General features: G+C 36.2%; 1 protein-coding gene across 1 annotated transcript in view; it reads right to left on the minus strand.

Annotated features, from left to right (window-relative positions):
- LOC149539875 (protein PSK SIMULATOR 1-like) overlaps nt 1-17,393 on the minus strand; it is a 139,451-nt gene that overhangs the window by 52,289 nt on the left and 69,769 nt on the right. Inside the window, exon 7 of the mRNA XM_089801078.1 lies at nt 11,076-11,145. Coding sequence (XP_089657204.1) covers nt 11,076-11,145 — 70 coding nt within the window. The remainder of the gene's footprint in view (nt 1-11,075; nt 11,146-17,393) is intronic.

Raw genomic sequence — 17,393 nt, forward strand, 5'->3', positions numbered from 1 at the left:
ATATAAGCAATTGTTCCTCCAACACATTGATACTTTGTTATCTTAATCATCATAATCTGCATTGATGATAAGTCTTTATATTTACCATTAAGCTAAGTTGTCGTATTCGTTTCTGGAAACCCAAATTCAACATTTGAGTTTGCCGATTCGCAATCAGTTCAAATTTGCATATTTATTGGCAAATCGCATGTGGATTTTGCATTTCAAACCCTAGTTGACTTTGGAAGACTTTAGTGCGAATGTGGGAGAGGAAAAATGAGCTTAGGCGGAATGAAGGCGAATTTCTAGCAAATTTGGGAAAACACCAAAAAAAGTGCTGACTTTTCAACTTTTTAATAAAGTGTTTCAACCTAAAAGACTGCATTTTGGGCTTTCACATTATAATAACATATTTGTTTGCAATGTTTTAATGTTTTAATCTTTCCAGTGTTCGAATGTGAGTGTGCATCTAGATTTCCACTGTTTGAAGGTTTCTTTGTAGCATTTGTGGAGGAGTTTGTTCGCAGCGTGAGCGTTTGTTGAGCAGCTTGAGTGTTTGTGTAACATGAGAGACTGAGTGTTTGTGTTGTGTGAGTATTAGTGTAGCATTAGTGAGGCTGAGCGTTCAAATCTAAGCATTCCCCTTGGGCTTTTGCCAACATGAACCTCACAGCCAACGTTTGAAACAGTACAGCAATTTTTATTACTTTTTTAATTGTTTTTAAGAATTTTTAATGTAGTTTTGTTAGTCTTTTAATTATTTTTAAATATGTTTAATTTATTATAATGATTTCATTGATTTATTTAGGACCTACAATTATTTTCTTGAATCATCTCTTCTCACTGTTGTAACTTGTTTAATGTTTTGTTTGTTTGTAGATTCTATCATGGTTGCAAGTGCTTCTGTTGTCAATAACCCCCACTTCAAAATTGATAGATATTCCCCACTTTGGAAATGTGTAAATGATTCGAGCAATGCCAAGTGGAGGAGGTTATATGTGGATTTGTAGCCACTGCAAAAAGGAATTTAGTAGCTCTTATAGTAGAGTGAAAGCACATTTGTTCTTTATTCCTCAAAAAGGCATCAAATTTTGTACCAAGAAGCCAAGAGTAAACAGAGTGCTACCTAAAACCTTCCTTCCAAATCACATCATAGACAAATACATTCAAAAACAAAAGCAAGCATAGGAAGCTGTTGGGAGGGGAAAATTCTTCACATAAGTGATAGGCCTTTAAAGAAAGGAAAAACATCATCTATGTCTTCAACTACCACTCCTAGTGAACCACCTGCAAAGGACCATCCATTCTTGCATCCTCCTTAACAGTAGATTGTAAGTAGAAGAGTAGTGGGACCCTTGGAATCATCATTCCAAAATGAAGCTAGAGACATTGTTGATCAAGCCATAGCCACATGCATCTATGTAAATGGATTGTCATTTAATGTTGTTCGCTCACTGTATTGACAATACATGGTGAGGGTAGTTAATGAGGCCCCAAACGGGTTCAAGGGCCCTGATTATGACAAGATACGCATGTCATGTCCCCTTTTCAAATAATTAAAAATAATAATCTTTTCCTAAGGCAGGCAGGCCCAAAAAGGTGAAGTTTTGGAAAAAGGGGATGATCTTTGGAGGATAATGGACTAATAAATGAAAATTATTATTAAAATATGTTTTATTAACCCCTCTTGGATGTGAGTTAGGGTTATGCCCTCTTTTAAGGAGTTTGGAGGCATTTTGGGCTCATTCCAGAACTTGATTTTTGCTCATTCTTTCTTATTCTTCAGAGGCTGCCAAACCTGTGGAGGAGACCCAAGAACGGGAGTTTGCAGGTTTTCAGGGAGACCCAAGAACGGGAGTTTGCAGGTTTCCAGGAAGGCTAAGGATGGGAGTTTGAAGCCATTCCATGTGCATGCTCATACAGAGTTTGCCTTTGTGCTGAACAGTACAGATTTGTGGGTTTTCGGGTGTGTTTTTTGTATGAGTTTGGTGTTTTCAGTTGAGTATTTCATATCAGTTTGGGTTGCTGCTGTATTTCAGACTTTAAAGTGTTAAAATAGAACTGAATATATGTATTGGGACGTGATTAAACTTCTGAGATAGATTATTAAGTTTTTGTGGTGATTCTGGGCTATATTGTGCTATTTTCGGGAGCTCGATGAGCATTGTTTTTGTCCTCCGTTTGGGAGCTATTGTGTGCATGTTATACAGATCTGGAAATGTCATTTTATAGGCTGTTATGCTGCTCAAATTTCTATAAAAATGTCCACTTTCAGACTTATTAATAAGAGGTGAAGCTGTGAAGCTTTTGGCACTATTTTCGGCATACCCGATTTGGGGTTTCTTGAGAAATTTGGTGGATCTTTGTGATATTAGTTGTTTGATCTTAAAAATTTGATTAGAGGCGTGAAATATCATGTAAAATCAGTAAAGGGACATTTCAGTGGTATCAGAGCTATGATCTTGCCAGCCTGAGGGTTTGTAGAAGTTTGCATGTCAGTTTTAAGAACTACCCAAATCTTGCATGTCATAATTTATGGTTGCATGTTGCTTCTAATTTGCTGCATGTCAAAATTTATGGTTGCATGCTACTTCTAATCATTTGCATGTTAGTTCTTGGTGAATTTGGTGGTTGTAGAAGTTTGCATGTCAGTTTTGACAACTACCCAGATCTTGCATGTCATAATTTATGATTGCATGTTGCTTCTAATCAGCTGCATGTCAAAATTTATGGGTGCATGCTACTTCTAATCATTTGCATGTTAGTTCTTGGTGAATTTGGTGGTTGCATGTTGCTTCTAATCAGTTGCATGTCAAAATCTATGGTTGCATGCTACTTCTAATCATTTGCATGTTAGTTCTTGGTGTTTGAAGAAGTTATATCCTATTGGGGTTACACTCTACTTTATCCAGAATGGACAGGTATAGTACAGAGTCTCAGAGGACACGATCTTGGACAATTGATATCCAGAGTCAAAACAGTAGAAACGATGGTTATTTAGACATTCGATATAAACTTAGGAAAATAAGCAATGACATGTTTGAACAGTTGGTTGAGCACCACCGTATAATGAATGACATGTTGTCCGACCCAACTAAGGTGGATAAGTTGACTGGATTTCTATTTGGCAGATTTTCTCACAGGGCAGATGACACAATTACCAAGAACTTGCATGAGGAGTTTGAGAAACTAGCTTATAGCCAGGCAAAGGTCTCAAATTCTACTCTGCCACAGGAGGTAGTGGGTTTAGATGATGATTATGAGGATGTTGTTGTGCATGATGGTGAGATAACTGGTAGAGATGAGCAGACATTGAGCATTCATGACTTTGCTGAGAAAGAGTACCAGGCACAGTTAGATGCTTCATCACATGAGGTTGAGGCAGGTAGTACTTCACATGATTTGTCCAGCCAGCTGAAGGTGAACAAAGATAGTATTGTGACTTCATTATCTCATCATGACAGGATGCGGGATATGATAGAGGATCACGTTCAGATGATTCAGTTACAGGGTAGACATAAGGGAGTTCAGGCAAAGTCTCCTTGTGTTGACTTACAAGTGATTAGGGAAGGACTGGGAACGATGAAGTTGAGTTATTTACATCTTCTATCAAATCGTGACCATCTTCTTAACCTTGTCGAAGACTATTCAGATGCCTTGAGGAGGAAGGAGGAGGAAGTTGACAGGATTTCTCACGAGCTTGAGGACACTCGAGCTTCTTTGGTGAATACTCCATTGGCATTACAAGACTGGGAGAGACATGGGGATAAGCATGGCATGGAATTGAGTTTAGTTTCATCTTGCACTCCTAATACTCAGCTTTCTACGAATGGTAGATCATATGTGGACATTGATAATGTTGCGAGTTCATCTTGCATTCACATCTAGGATATAGGGATAATGTCAGACAGGTATGTGGAATTAGTTGGTATTGGTCATATTACTCAGGTGAGGATTTTGCTTGAGTTACCAGCTGACTATAGTTTACGGATATGGACTCGAGATTGTTATATTGGCATTTGGGATTCAGTTGACTAGAAATCTTTAACACTTTTTGGTAGCAGTGATTGTTTGGGTGCAATCATGGATTTGATTAGCAGATTGCACAGTGTTGTCTTTTCTTGTGCCAAGAACTTATCCAATGTTGGTATTAGTTTTTATACACTGGTGTTGGGCTTTGTTCATATATCCAGTCAACCATACTTGCTGGAATGTGTTGATGATATTTCATATTTGGCAGTATGTACAGATGAGTCCCAGGATCATATTGGCATTGATGACATCCAAGAGGATGCAGTGGGCAATTTTGAAGACTTGGTTTCCTTGGGTACAGAGGAGTTGGACAGCAGTGCTAATGTTTTTGATACTCCGTATGTTGATATGAGCTTTAGATTTGATTCACAGGATATGGATGGTAATACTCTAGAGACTAGTAACTTTGAGGATACTCCTTTAGATAGTGCATCAGAGGAGGTTTGTAGGAGACAATCAAGCCAGTGCCATCATGTGTCTAATCAGTTGAGAGTTAGTGACCGAGGCATTGCTATCACTTGCCAGCATTTCGATGCTGCTCGTCAGTTGTTAGCAGTTTATGGATGGGGTTCTCCTACTAGTGATGAGCAAGAAGGCAGTTATCTTTCCTTGACAAAGATCCACTCTTTATGGGAGGCTATTCAGATTTTGAGACAGAATTATATGCAGTTGGTAGCTGACAGAGATTATCTTATGGAGTGGGGCAGTACAGCATATGATGCATTGTTGGCCAAGGAAGATGAGGTGAGTGAGCTTACTGAGCAGCTTGAGGTGACTCCTGAGATTCTTGAGAGTACACAGTTGGCTTTCAAGGAGTCACAGTTTCATTTGGCTAAGGTGACCATGGAGTTAGAGCGACTACAGTCTTTACCTAATTCTATACAGTCACAAGCTGTGGTGTTTGGTGATCCGAGGATGTCCATGGCCGAGATTGTTAGAGACAGTGGAGATGGGGATGCATCCATCCTTGATACTAACATTGGCATATCAGGTTCCTTCCCACTAGAGTTAGGTTCAGTTGAGTTGGGTGTTGTAGCAGATTGTTGTATGCCTGACATGGTGGTGGCCTCTAGTACTGATGGCACAGAGACTAGAGATGTATCAAAGATCATGTGTGATGTTGGTGAGTCAGCAATTGGCATGGTTCCTGCTAGTAATACTACTCCCTTGGTGATATCTTCGGAGGTAGTAGTCAGTTCCAACATGGTTAATGATCAATTGCAGTCAGTTTCATCTGGATTACAGCCTGAGCCACTGATTGAGATTGGCGCATTCTATCGGCATTACACTGTGAGGAACGCTCATCAATTTACCTTTGATGACCATGTTGATGAGATGATGATACAAAGATGTACTTTGGTTCCTAGTGCTTGTCATCAGTTATGGGACAGTTTGACGTCTCGGGATGAGAGTTGTGATGGGCATGACATGGTGATAGGTTCTGTAGTTGACAGCTTGATAATACATGACTTAGAGCAGGACTTTGGGAGTGATGCTTCAGCAGTTGTTGTTACTGATTCTACTCCTTTGGCTATGACATCTCCTAGCTTAGCTGGTAGTCAGTCACAGTGGGCTATATCACTTGTTCATGGCAAATTTGGTTTGGGTTCCATTTCTTACTCTTTATCTTGTAATGTGCATGGGAGTTATGGTTATGAGATAGTGGCCGATGATTTGCAGAGTTGTGTTGACTGCAGGAGTTGTGCAGTGTGTGGATTCTCCATACTTGGTACAGTTTCATTCGAGAGCGTTCACCATTGTTGCAGAGTTGGATTGTACATTCCATATAGGCCAGTGGGATGCGTTGATGGTATTTACTATGTTGGTAGTTTGATTTGTCCACTTTACTTAGGTTTTGATGTTCTAAGAGTTTGTGTCTCATGGGTTTCTAACTGTGGCAATGGTGATCTTGGAGTTGGGTTGAGCTGTAATTGTCAGTTTGATTATGGATTCCTCTTGGTCATATTGCAGAGGATATTGCAGGAGCCTGTGTTAATTGGCAGTAGTATAGTTCATGACTACATTTGGGATCCAGGTGGATTGATTGGTTTATTGTTCAGCCATTGCTTGAGGACAAGCAATATTTGGGAGGGGAGGACTTGTCATGTCCCCTTTTCAAATAATTAAAAATAATAATCTTTTCCTAAGGAAGGCAGGCCCAAAAAGGTGAAGTTTCGAAAAAAGGGGATGATCTTTGGAAGATAATGGACTAATAAATGAAAATTATTATTAAAATATGTTTTATTAACCCCTCTTGGACGTGAGTTAGGGTTATGCCCTCTTTTAAGGAGTTTGGAGGCATTTTGGGCTCATTCCAGAACTTGATTTTTGCTCATTCTTTGTTATTCTTCAGAGGCTGCCAAACCTGTGGAGAAGGAGACCCAAGAACGGGAGTTTGCAGGTTTCCAGGGAGACCCAAGAACGGGAGTTTGCAGGTTTCCAGGAAGGCTAAGGACGGGAGTTTGAAGCCATTCCATGTGCATGCTCATACAGAGTTTGCCTTTGTGATGAACAGTGCAGATTTGTGAGTTTTTTGGTGTGTTTTTTGTATGAGTTTGGTGTTTTCAGTTGAGTATTTCATATCAGTTTGGGTTGCTTCTGTATTTCAGACTTTAAGGTGTTAAAATAGAGCTGAATATATGTATTGGGACGTGATTAAACTTCTGAGATAGATTATTAAGTTTTTGTGGTGATTCTGGGCTATTTTGTGCTATTTTCGGGAGCCCGATGAGCATTGTTTTTGTCTCCGTTTGGGAGCTATTGTGTGCATGTTATACAGATCTGGAAATGTCATTTTATAGGCTGTTATGCTGCTCAAATTTCCATAAAAATGTCCACTTTCAGATTTATTAATAAGAGGTGAAGCTGTGAAGCTTTTGGCACTATTTTCGGCATACCCAATTTGGGGTTTCTTGAGAAATTTGGTGGATCTTTGTGATATTAGTTGTTTGATCTTAAAAATCTGATTAGAGGCGTGAAGTATCATGTAAAATCAGTAAAGGGACATTTCAACGCACCACTTTATTGGATGATGAGGCGGCCCGTGTAAAGAATGCCATGTTTCCCATCAAGGATTCATGGGTCGAAACAAGTGTGACAATAGAATCGGATGGATGGAAAGATGCAAGGAACCGTCCTTTGGTGAATGCTATTGCAGTGTCTACAAGAGGTGCAATGAATCTGAAAGCTATCGATTGTGAAGGAGAGGTAAAGGATGGTCCTTTCATTGCAAACATTCTCATCGAATCTATCAAGCAAGTTGGCCCTCTAAATGTTGTTCAAGTAATAATCGACAATGCAAAGAATTGTAGTGATACTGGCTTATTGGTTGAGGAACGGTATGAACACATTTTTTGGACACCTTGTGTTGTGCACTCACTCAACCTAATGCTGCAAAAAATTGGCACTAAGGTTGAGTGGGTAAATAAAATGAATGAAGAAGTGCAAGAGATCCAAATGCTTTTCACAAACCACCATATGAAGACAATTCTCAAAATTGGAGCTCTTGAAAGTAAGTTGAATTGTTTAAAATTTAAACACGTTTTAGAAATCTAATCACTTTAGTAAACTTTCTATGTTTTCAATTTTTTAATCTATTATTGTTTTGATTTTAAAATAGGTTGTTGAGATCCACTTTGCCTCCAACATCATTGTTTTGAGACGCATTGTCTAGAATGGTAACCAGTGCAAATTGGAGAGTTTGGAGGCAATCTAATAGTGTCAAGGCAACTGCCATAAGGGGATTGATACTAGATGAATCTTGGTGGGATCATGCTAAGTACCTTCTAAAGATCATCGAGCCTATATTGAGCATGATTCAATACACTGACATGGATAGGCCTTGCTCGGGTGAGGTATATGATGGCATTGACTCCATAACTGAGGGCATTAGAAATATCATAAATGAGAAAGAGCAAGATCCTAATGAAATGTTCTTCAAGGAGCTACAAGTAATCACGATAGAGAGATGGAACAAAATGACTAACCCTTTGCATCTACTTGCCTTTGCATTGAGCGCAAGGTTCTATAGCCAATCAGTCCTCAAGCGTAGTACCACTAGAGTTGCTCCATACAAAGATCTTGAAGTTGCTCAAGGGTACAAGGCAGCCCTTCGAAGACTCTTTCCTGAGCACCTCTGACCTACAATGAGATCTGAAGAGTTTCGTGAGCACTGACGATTGTGGTCTTGACGCTCTTGAAGACAAGAACACTCTTGATGCTCATAAATGGTGGTACTTCCATGGACAAAGATACCAACACTTGCAGCCCATTGCCATCAAAATTTTGTCACAAGTAAGTTCTCTAATATTAAGATTATAATTTCTAGTTTCTTGTTGGTAAATTTGCAAATCTTGATAGGTTGCTAGTTCATCATCATCTGAGAGGAATTGGAGCACATAATCTTTCATCCACTCAATAAAATGCAACTGACTGAATGCCAAAAAGGCAAATAACTTGGTGTTTGTGCATTCAAACTTGAGGCTCACAACTCACAAAGAGAATACCTACAAAAAAGGGAAGGCAAAACAATGGGATGTTGAACTAGAGGCTGCGGAGTTGGATGTCTACTTTGATGCACTTGTGATTGAAGATGGTGATCCTGAGATACATAGTGATGATGACAGCTGATACTGAGGCTTCAACTGAGACTGCTAATACTAGTGGCACTAGTTGTGCTTCTAGTCGGCAACTGCCTATTGACGATGAATTCTTTGATGGTTTTAATGGTACATTGATATTTGATCGCATATGAGTCTATGACTGATTACTGATTACTGATTTCATGTTGGCATTGCTGTTTTAAAGTTTAGGAACTAAAACATTCATATGGTGGTGTATTCTGACATTTTGTTATGCCATTTGAACAAAATCGTTAACATATGTGGAGGTGTATTTTGCTAAATTGCTTTATATTAGCATAGTGGTGCATGGTGGTGTATTTTGAAATTTTGTTATACCATTTGAACAAAATCGTTAATATATGTGGTGGTGTATTTTGCTAAATTGCTTTATATTAGCACAGTGGTGTATGAACTTATTTGCTGCAGCATACTTTTACATATATATAAGAAAAAATATTTAAAAAATCTTGTAAGGACTATCCCAGAACGAACCCGAACCCAACCCAAAAAAAAATTGATCGATTTCGAACCCGCATCCGAACCAAAATCTGAATCGGCAACTTAGCTATTAAGATATGTGCTACATTTGCAATTTGTATTGAAATCTTATTGTTGATACCCTTCTCTTGGTACTAAGTGTTTAATCCCCTCAAGATATTCCCATTTACACCTCATCCCTACCTTGGAGAGGAGTGACTCCTCTAGGCATGATGACTTGTTAGAGGGAGGTGATTGATTACTAATTTATTTTGCATTATTAAAAATTACTATATAGACGTTTTTGTAATTATACTATTTATTTGTTGGTTTATTTTATAATTTAAATAAATTATTATTCTTAAATCTGTCTTAGATTATTTATTATTTATTTTTACATTTTTACATTTTAGTATTATTATTTATGTATTATATTTAACTCTGTTATGTATTAAATCTGATTACTGAAGAGGGACATTACAACTTCAAATACAAATTTATAAGAATCAGTGTCCTATATCATAAGAGAACTCCTAAAATGGTTCCCTTATATTACAGGATAACAAATAACCAAATGCACACGTAATTAAGCAAACTCCAAAACAAACTAACATATAATTACTGCATGGATCCAATAATTTGGACAGACTTGTGAACACTAACGATAATTTTCCCGACATCAACTTCGATGTGTTGATATTCTTGGCAACAATGGCTCCCTTGCAAAGCACCATAACTTTGGTTAGATTATTGGTTTAATGATATATGGTTTGCTAGCAACTTGGGATATGTGGTTTTTATCATTTTACCCTATACTACTTTAACAGGATTAGAAGTAGAAGCTTCACTAATGCTTAATTTTTACAATACATGTCAAGAGTGTCCTACATACTTTTTTGGGGGAATTGTGATATGAATCATTCTACAAGAAATGAGAAGTTTCCAATAAGTCGCAATATGAAGATTGATCATACTAGAAGCCAGAAACCTCTCTCTTAGTGGTTCTATGTATACAATATCGATGCTTTGTATATTGGGTACTACTGTCCTTATAAATTGATCCCCATTGAGATGGACTTTCTCAGAGATTTGGCTATAGCTTTCTATCGAAATTCCCAAAAAATGAGGCTTAACCATTAGTCTTATGCTTTTGACAATTATTATTGTTTCCTCTTTTTATATGTGCTGAATTTGAAAAATAATCTGCTTTGGTAGAAATATCCTAGCCTGGTGGTTCAGAGAGAAGGAACTTGTTTGTGCACTATTACTTTCCATATTGGCTGGATATGCCAATGACAAGGAGTACGGCAATGCTATGAGATCCGAGAAAGAAACAGGAAAGAGGCAATAGATATGCCCTCTTACGGGATGCAGTGTGTTACGAGAACTAAATATAATTCATACCCAATTCTCAATTTAAGGCTTAGGGACCTGTCAAAAATACAATCCTCATCTCTTACCAGTTACAGTGGCTTATTTGAGACCTGCTACAGCGAAGGGCCTAGATCCTTCTGGAAGGGGTTTAAAGAACAATAAGAGAAAAAAAATTGCTCCAGATGAAACTTGTGAAAGGAATAAAATAAAGATTATGAAAAGAACAAAGCTGTTGCAGGCTTTTCCCATTTTCAATTAAAATAGAAATCTTTTATGATGGAAATAAGTTTGGATGCCATACAACCTCTAGAGGACGCCACGAAGTTTTCATGATTTCAGAACAAGTATCAGAAAATTTACAAAAGCAAGTACTAAAACAGGGTGTGCTAAAAATATCTTCTTCAAGGGAAAACTATGACACCAAATAAGAAAACTTCCTGCTGGTACATAAGATTGTAAATTTGCAAGTCCATCAACCACTACACATCTCTATGTAACTTATCAACCACTCCACATCTCTGTGTAACTTATTTCTTAACTAACTAGATTTAAATTTTTCAAAAACTTTATCAAATGCATACATATACATACCAGCATCACCAAAAGCCTCTTCAATTTCTTGATGTAAGAAATACACAATGTCTACAAGTTTCTCCATAACCTACAAAATACATAACAAGTCAGACATTCCTCCATGAATTTCTTCTGGATTTTGAAAGAGAAGAAAAAAATTGGATTGATATTCATTAAAATTAGCTGTGTGTAGTTACATCATATTTTGTGCTAGTTCACTATAATAATATGTAAACAATATTTGGAAAGTCAATGTAACACTTTTTAAGAAAATCAATTAAATAAATGACAATATTGGTTCTCGGGGTGCCAGTGAAAATCCATGTGCAAAAAAGAGTCAACACCAAAAGACCGATTCCTTTATTTATGAAAAGCTATCCTTGTTGACATGTATGATTATCATTTTCTCAGATATGTATTATGTCCTTATATTGTAAGCATCCAGTCACTTTGCAATTGTGCTGTTAATTAGAAACGGGCTACAGCAATTTCTGTCATTCTATATACATGTGCAAGATTGTTGCTGCTAACATTTCAGTATGAATCTTTTGCTCTGCCACTGTCCATCTTATATTTTAATGGATTTATAAATTGTCAAAGGAAAAAAAATACTTCAAAGATGAGAAACTAAGCTGTTCATCAAGACTAGTGCACATGCATTTGCTCATGTTTGTTTACAAAAGGGTAATTATTGATTCATTAAACAACTTCCAATATGAAACATTATTCTTGTAATAAAAAGGCAAAAGTTCCCATCCATTCAAGAAGAACAACCAATTTCCAAGAAAAGATTACAAACTACGACTCTACTGAAGTTGGAGCATTACAGGAACCAGGAGATATATTGAAGATGAATAATCAATTTCCGAACAACAGTACAAACAAGACTCCCCTGAAATTCAAGTGAGACAGCAGAGAGAAACAAAAATTAGATTTTAAACAAGACTCTCCAGCAATTCAAGTGAGACAGCAGAGAGACAGAAATTAAATTTTAAAAAATACTCATCTCGGGGCAGGGAAGGGGAGAGAGAGATGCATGCAGAGTAACTAAAATTAAATTGAGGAATATACTTACCAACTATAAAACAACAATCTAGGTGGGTTGGAGAGAGAGAGAGAGAGAGAGAGAGAGAGAGAGCAATATATGCATAAATAGTAATGAAAAATGAAAAAATAATTACCAACTAAAAAAGAGCAATCACGAAGGCAGGAGGAAGAGAGAGAGAGAGAGAGAGAGAGAGAGAAGACGGAAAGATTGAGGGATAGAGCAATATAAAAAGAAATTAATAAGAAAACTCCATCTTAAAAATAGCAATCATGTAAGCAGCACTGTTAAGTTTGTAGTTACAGTCAGATTGATATGATCATAAGTTCCATTACTGATAATAGTATAAATATTCCTTTATATATATGTATGTATGTATGTATGTATATTATATTATATTTTATTTTATTTATATATATATATATATAATGTATATACTATATATTATACATATGGTTAATTATATTATTTTATACTAACTAGTGATGTTTAAACCTTGGAGACATGTCTCCTCTCATACTTATGTGAAATCCAAATCTGCAGTTGGAAAATATCTATAACAATGGCAATATAATTACATTTGCAAACACAATCCATGTTACTTAACGTGGTATCAAAGCCTGGTTCCTTTGAAGAAAGCATTACAGTTTAAAGGAAGATCTTGCAAACTTGTATAATTATAGCCATTGGGGAAAGGCACCAGATAGAGAAATAAACTAAAATTGATTTAAAGGGATGAATCAACTCGTTAAAGCATGGAAAATATAATCAGACATATTAAACACAATCTTCTGCGATTGCTAATAACAGAATTTGGCAGCGTTCAAACATTTTGTATTCATATTGTTTCAAGACGTTCAAGGTGATTTTATATGTGTTTCAATTGTCATGCTATCACAGTACAATACAGTGAAGACCAGTACATATCGTTGAATACATCAAATTCTTTAGTCTACTTTGTGGAGCGTACAGCCCAGTTTTTAAAGTTGTAACAACATACAACAACGAACATACATATATTTCCTTTTCATAAAATTCCAACAAATAGAGAATCAATAGAGGTACAAGCCGACATTGAAGAAAAAATTATCAAACCAGACATACGGGATATACCAACGAGTGAGACCGATAAGAATCTCAATGCTTTGTCCATAAATCATATTATTATGATGCAATCAAACACCTATTATAGAAATTCGTTGCAAGTGCATAGGAATCCATCACCTACAACGCAAGCACAAGATTGGAAGAGGATGCCAAGTTGATCGATAGGAAGATAGGAGGTCTTCTAACAAGACCCAGTAAGACAAGGACTAGTCACCCTCGGTAGTATCAACAAGGCAGATAGACAGATAAAGGAAGTTACATGTTTCTCATGCATATCAAGAATCAAAATCATGGATATAGACTAAAAGGCTACGCATAGAAATTACTTCATATTACTGACATCCAAAATTAATGCCAGTGTGACAACAATCTCAGGAGATGGATCTCTGATGTAGAGTATTGTTTATGATAGGAACAATGCTCGTGTGTGCTGCAATTTGGACTTGCAGAGTTGTACTGCTGGTGGATCAGATTTGCAATCTCATCTGTGACACATGAACTTATACCTGATATTCGTTTTTTTCTATTTGATGTTGGGTCAATTGTTTAGCAGTTCTGAGCAGACATTTCCTAGTATGCTGCTCCAACATCTATACGACTTGTGTCAATGCTATAGTTGACTCAGGCTCAATGGGCACTAGAGGATAAGATGAGATCTGCAGTCTGCGTGAGGACAAAATGTCAATTCATATCGGAAATAATAGATCATGATAAATGGTTAGATAGCTCAGGCTTAACACTTTAGAATTGTTGTTATGCTAAGGAGAATGATTCTCAATGAGTTGTTAGATTGATGGACTCGGATCTAAAGAGAGCACTAATCGAGGCTGAATGACATAGCAGAGATCAGACTGTGTGTGTAAATGTCAAGGAGAAGATCAATCCCACAAGTTGTGGTTAGGAAAAGTGAAATCAAATCAGGGTTAATCCAAATTGGAATCACAATGAAGTCGGCAAAATTCCACGTGAAATCATGTGTTAGCAGAGGATAACATGTATCAAGGATGTTTGAAATATGGTTAATCACTATGTCCCTATGGTTAATCGGAGCTAGTCACCATGTCCTTCGTCCCATAGGATAAGTTGGTCACTTATATCATTATGAATTAACATATCATGTATTAGCCTTTTGTGGATGTTCATATTTCCTCTGATATCCTCTATGAATAGATTTTGTTGCATACAATGTTCACATCATTGAAATCTGGTCAAATTTTCCTCAATATTATTATTTTCCACTATATTTATATCTTCCTCCAGTAATAGGTTTCCTCTGCCTTCTATTTGATCACTGTTAACTTGTTCCTATTTCTGGGTGGTGTCCTTATTGTCCCTGCCTTCTTCCTCTATTTCTCCTTCCTCTCTTTCCACTATTGGAAGGCCTATCTCACTTGAAAGATGAGGCTTGTAAGTATGTTTACTATTCTTATCTGCCAGCCTAATTGAAGCTAGATTCTGATGTTCCAAATTTTCTAGTGTATTCTTTTTATTTGAATCTTATTCCATTCATGGATCATTGCAAAAACTTGCTTTACGCTTGAATTTCTTTCCATATATTTAAAACTTGCTTGCCTGTAAGGTTCCATTATTCTTATTTCGTTGATGTAACCTTTAAAGTTAGAATATTTTAGATTATAAATTGATCTATTTGTTGTGATTTTTAAAGGTTTGAATTCTTGAAGCCCTGGTTCCATATTGATTAAGAATTTGATGTCATTAGAGTTTATGTTCCACACTTTTTACTCTTGATTTCTATTCAATTAAGTTCAAGCTCTATGTCGCTGAATGAATGTTGATGTCAATAAACGCTGGTTATTTAGCATTTCCCTTCGATACATTGCAGTGGTGGAGCCCTGGTTTTTACAGTCCAGATAATAATTAGAAAAATAAATAACAGTGCTATACTCAATTTGATAACGAAAAGAGAATCCGGGTTAAATGAAAAATATTTACAATCTCTTGTAATCTAGTCGACAGTGGTTTATTAAAGCTATTTTTACACAAGTTGGATTACTTGTTTAATAACTGGATGGTGTCATGCATGCTAAAGAACTAATCGAGGTTGAATGACATAGCAGAGATCAGACTGTGTGTGTAAATGTCAAGGAGAAGATCAATCCCACAAGTTGTGGTTAGGAAAAGTGAAATCAAATCAGGGGTAATCCAAATTGGAATCACAATGAAGTCAGCAAAATTCCATGTGAAATCATGTGTTAGCAGAGGATAACATGTATCAAGGATGTTTGAAATATGGTTAATCACCTTGCCAGGATTATCATATGTGGATCCATGATGAACTTGTTAACATTAGTAGAAAGTATTTGTTAATACCACCAGCAAGGACAAGATAGTGATAAAGGAGCATAGAACCTAATAGGGGAGACATAAGAGAGACTAAAAGAAAAAGAAAAAAGTTTTAAAAATAAAAAAAATACAGATCGAATGAAGGGGATTATCATCATTATTAGCCCTATGACATAGAGGGTGAGATTGGTTACAACACGTCAATTTATTGTACACCCTATACTTGGTATGTGGAACTATTGTGGATTATAGATATATAATGAAAGACATTCACACCCTCTACATGCAACTTTGGAAAGAGAGAATCAACTATTATAAAGCCATTGCACATTTGCTCGTTCCACCTATCTATTGGCTTAGTCACTTTGATGAAAGTGAATATAGGAATCAATATCACCGAACAAGTAGGAAAGAAAATAAAGTCATGGGCAGTTAAGATATATTGATAAAAAATTCAAACACAAATATTGGACAAGGTAAGAGTAATTATCTCAAATATTGGACAAGGTTAGAGTAATTATCTCAACTATTCAAGGAAGTCGACTAAAGAACACTATCAATATAAGGAAACGATACAAGTTGGCATGGATATGAACTGAGAAAAATATTTGATTAAAAGCAGTTGCTTGTATTCACAATACGTAAAAGCCAAAATAATTGTGTCATTACTAGATATCTTATTGATGTCTATACATGAAGTTCGACAGTTTATATTATACATGCAAACTGTCAGCATTCACAGGGATCATTACAAAACAGGTCATACTAACTTTTCGTGCATTACAATATAGCATCGCATATGAGATTTAAAATTCTATATGAGTGAAGAAGATTATGGAGAAGCCGTGTGTTTTTTTACTTTTCTAGAGATCATGTTAATTTATTATGTTTCTTGATCCCAAAAATTAAATATGGGTGCCATCACAAATGTTATGAATTGATAAATCAAGAAGGTACATTGACGAGATTCATTTTATGTAGAGTTTGAACTACAACATATTTGTCACAACAAGTGTAATTTTAAGGTTGTGAACCTTTGTAAAAGCCAGCATAAGGATTGTTATGATTTGAGATCTCTTAAACATGAGTGAGAATTATACATTGTAGGGGGAATAATAGTTAATGATCCATTCTCACTTGAAGATATTAGAGAAGGGTCATCATCAAAACTTCAAATCTGAATCATCCTTTGATTTGATTCATATGGGCTTTCATTAAAGAAACTTCTATCAAGGATGCACAGATAAGTATTCATTAGCTTTAAGTATTACATTTATCTACTCACTATATTCGCTCTCTTATTAGTAATTTGAAATTTCTATACATACTAAAAAGGTTATTTGCCTTGATCTTTTTTCCGTTATGGTTGAGGATGTTCTTACACGAAAAGAAAGTTGGTACTTTACACATGCTACCAAATATTGTGCAGACTCAACCTAATGATAGTAGCTCCAAAGACGCTGATGATCAAGATGGATAAAATGAGGCTCTCATCCTTGATGATTTTGATTATGAGATTCTTCTACATTAAGAGGGAGTATGACACTTCTTTAAAGAAACATGGGAGCTTAGAAAATTGATACTCAAAGGGAATCTAGAAGTACATGTGTGTGACTGCATGATTTTGATGGGCCTACCCCTATGTATATTATGAGAAATTATTTACTTATCACTAGAAAATCTAAAGATTGATATCAAATTCAAAGTGAGTTCGACAGCCATCCTTTGGTGAAGAGAGTTTTTTGAGGAAGTAACTAGAGGACCTGACTTCCTAGGATCGATGTTCAAAGGGAGAAATTTTGAGATGTAATCCTTTGTAGATGATATTTTTTCTATGAGAAGTTCTAAGAGAAATTCTTTGTAATGCGTTGTTCTCTATG

The sequence above is a fragment of the Cupressus sempervirens genome, chromosome 9, assembly GCF_028749045.1.
Source record: "Cupressus sempervirens isolate cs-2001-9-10 chromosome 9, ASM2874904v1, whole genome shotgun sequence".
Classification (NCBI taxonomy): domain Eukaryota; kingdom Viridiplantae; phylum Streptophyta; class Pinopsida; order Cupressales; family Cupressaceae; genus Cupressus; species Cupressus sempervirens.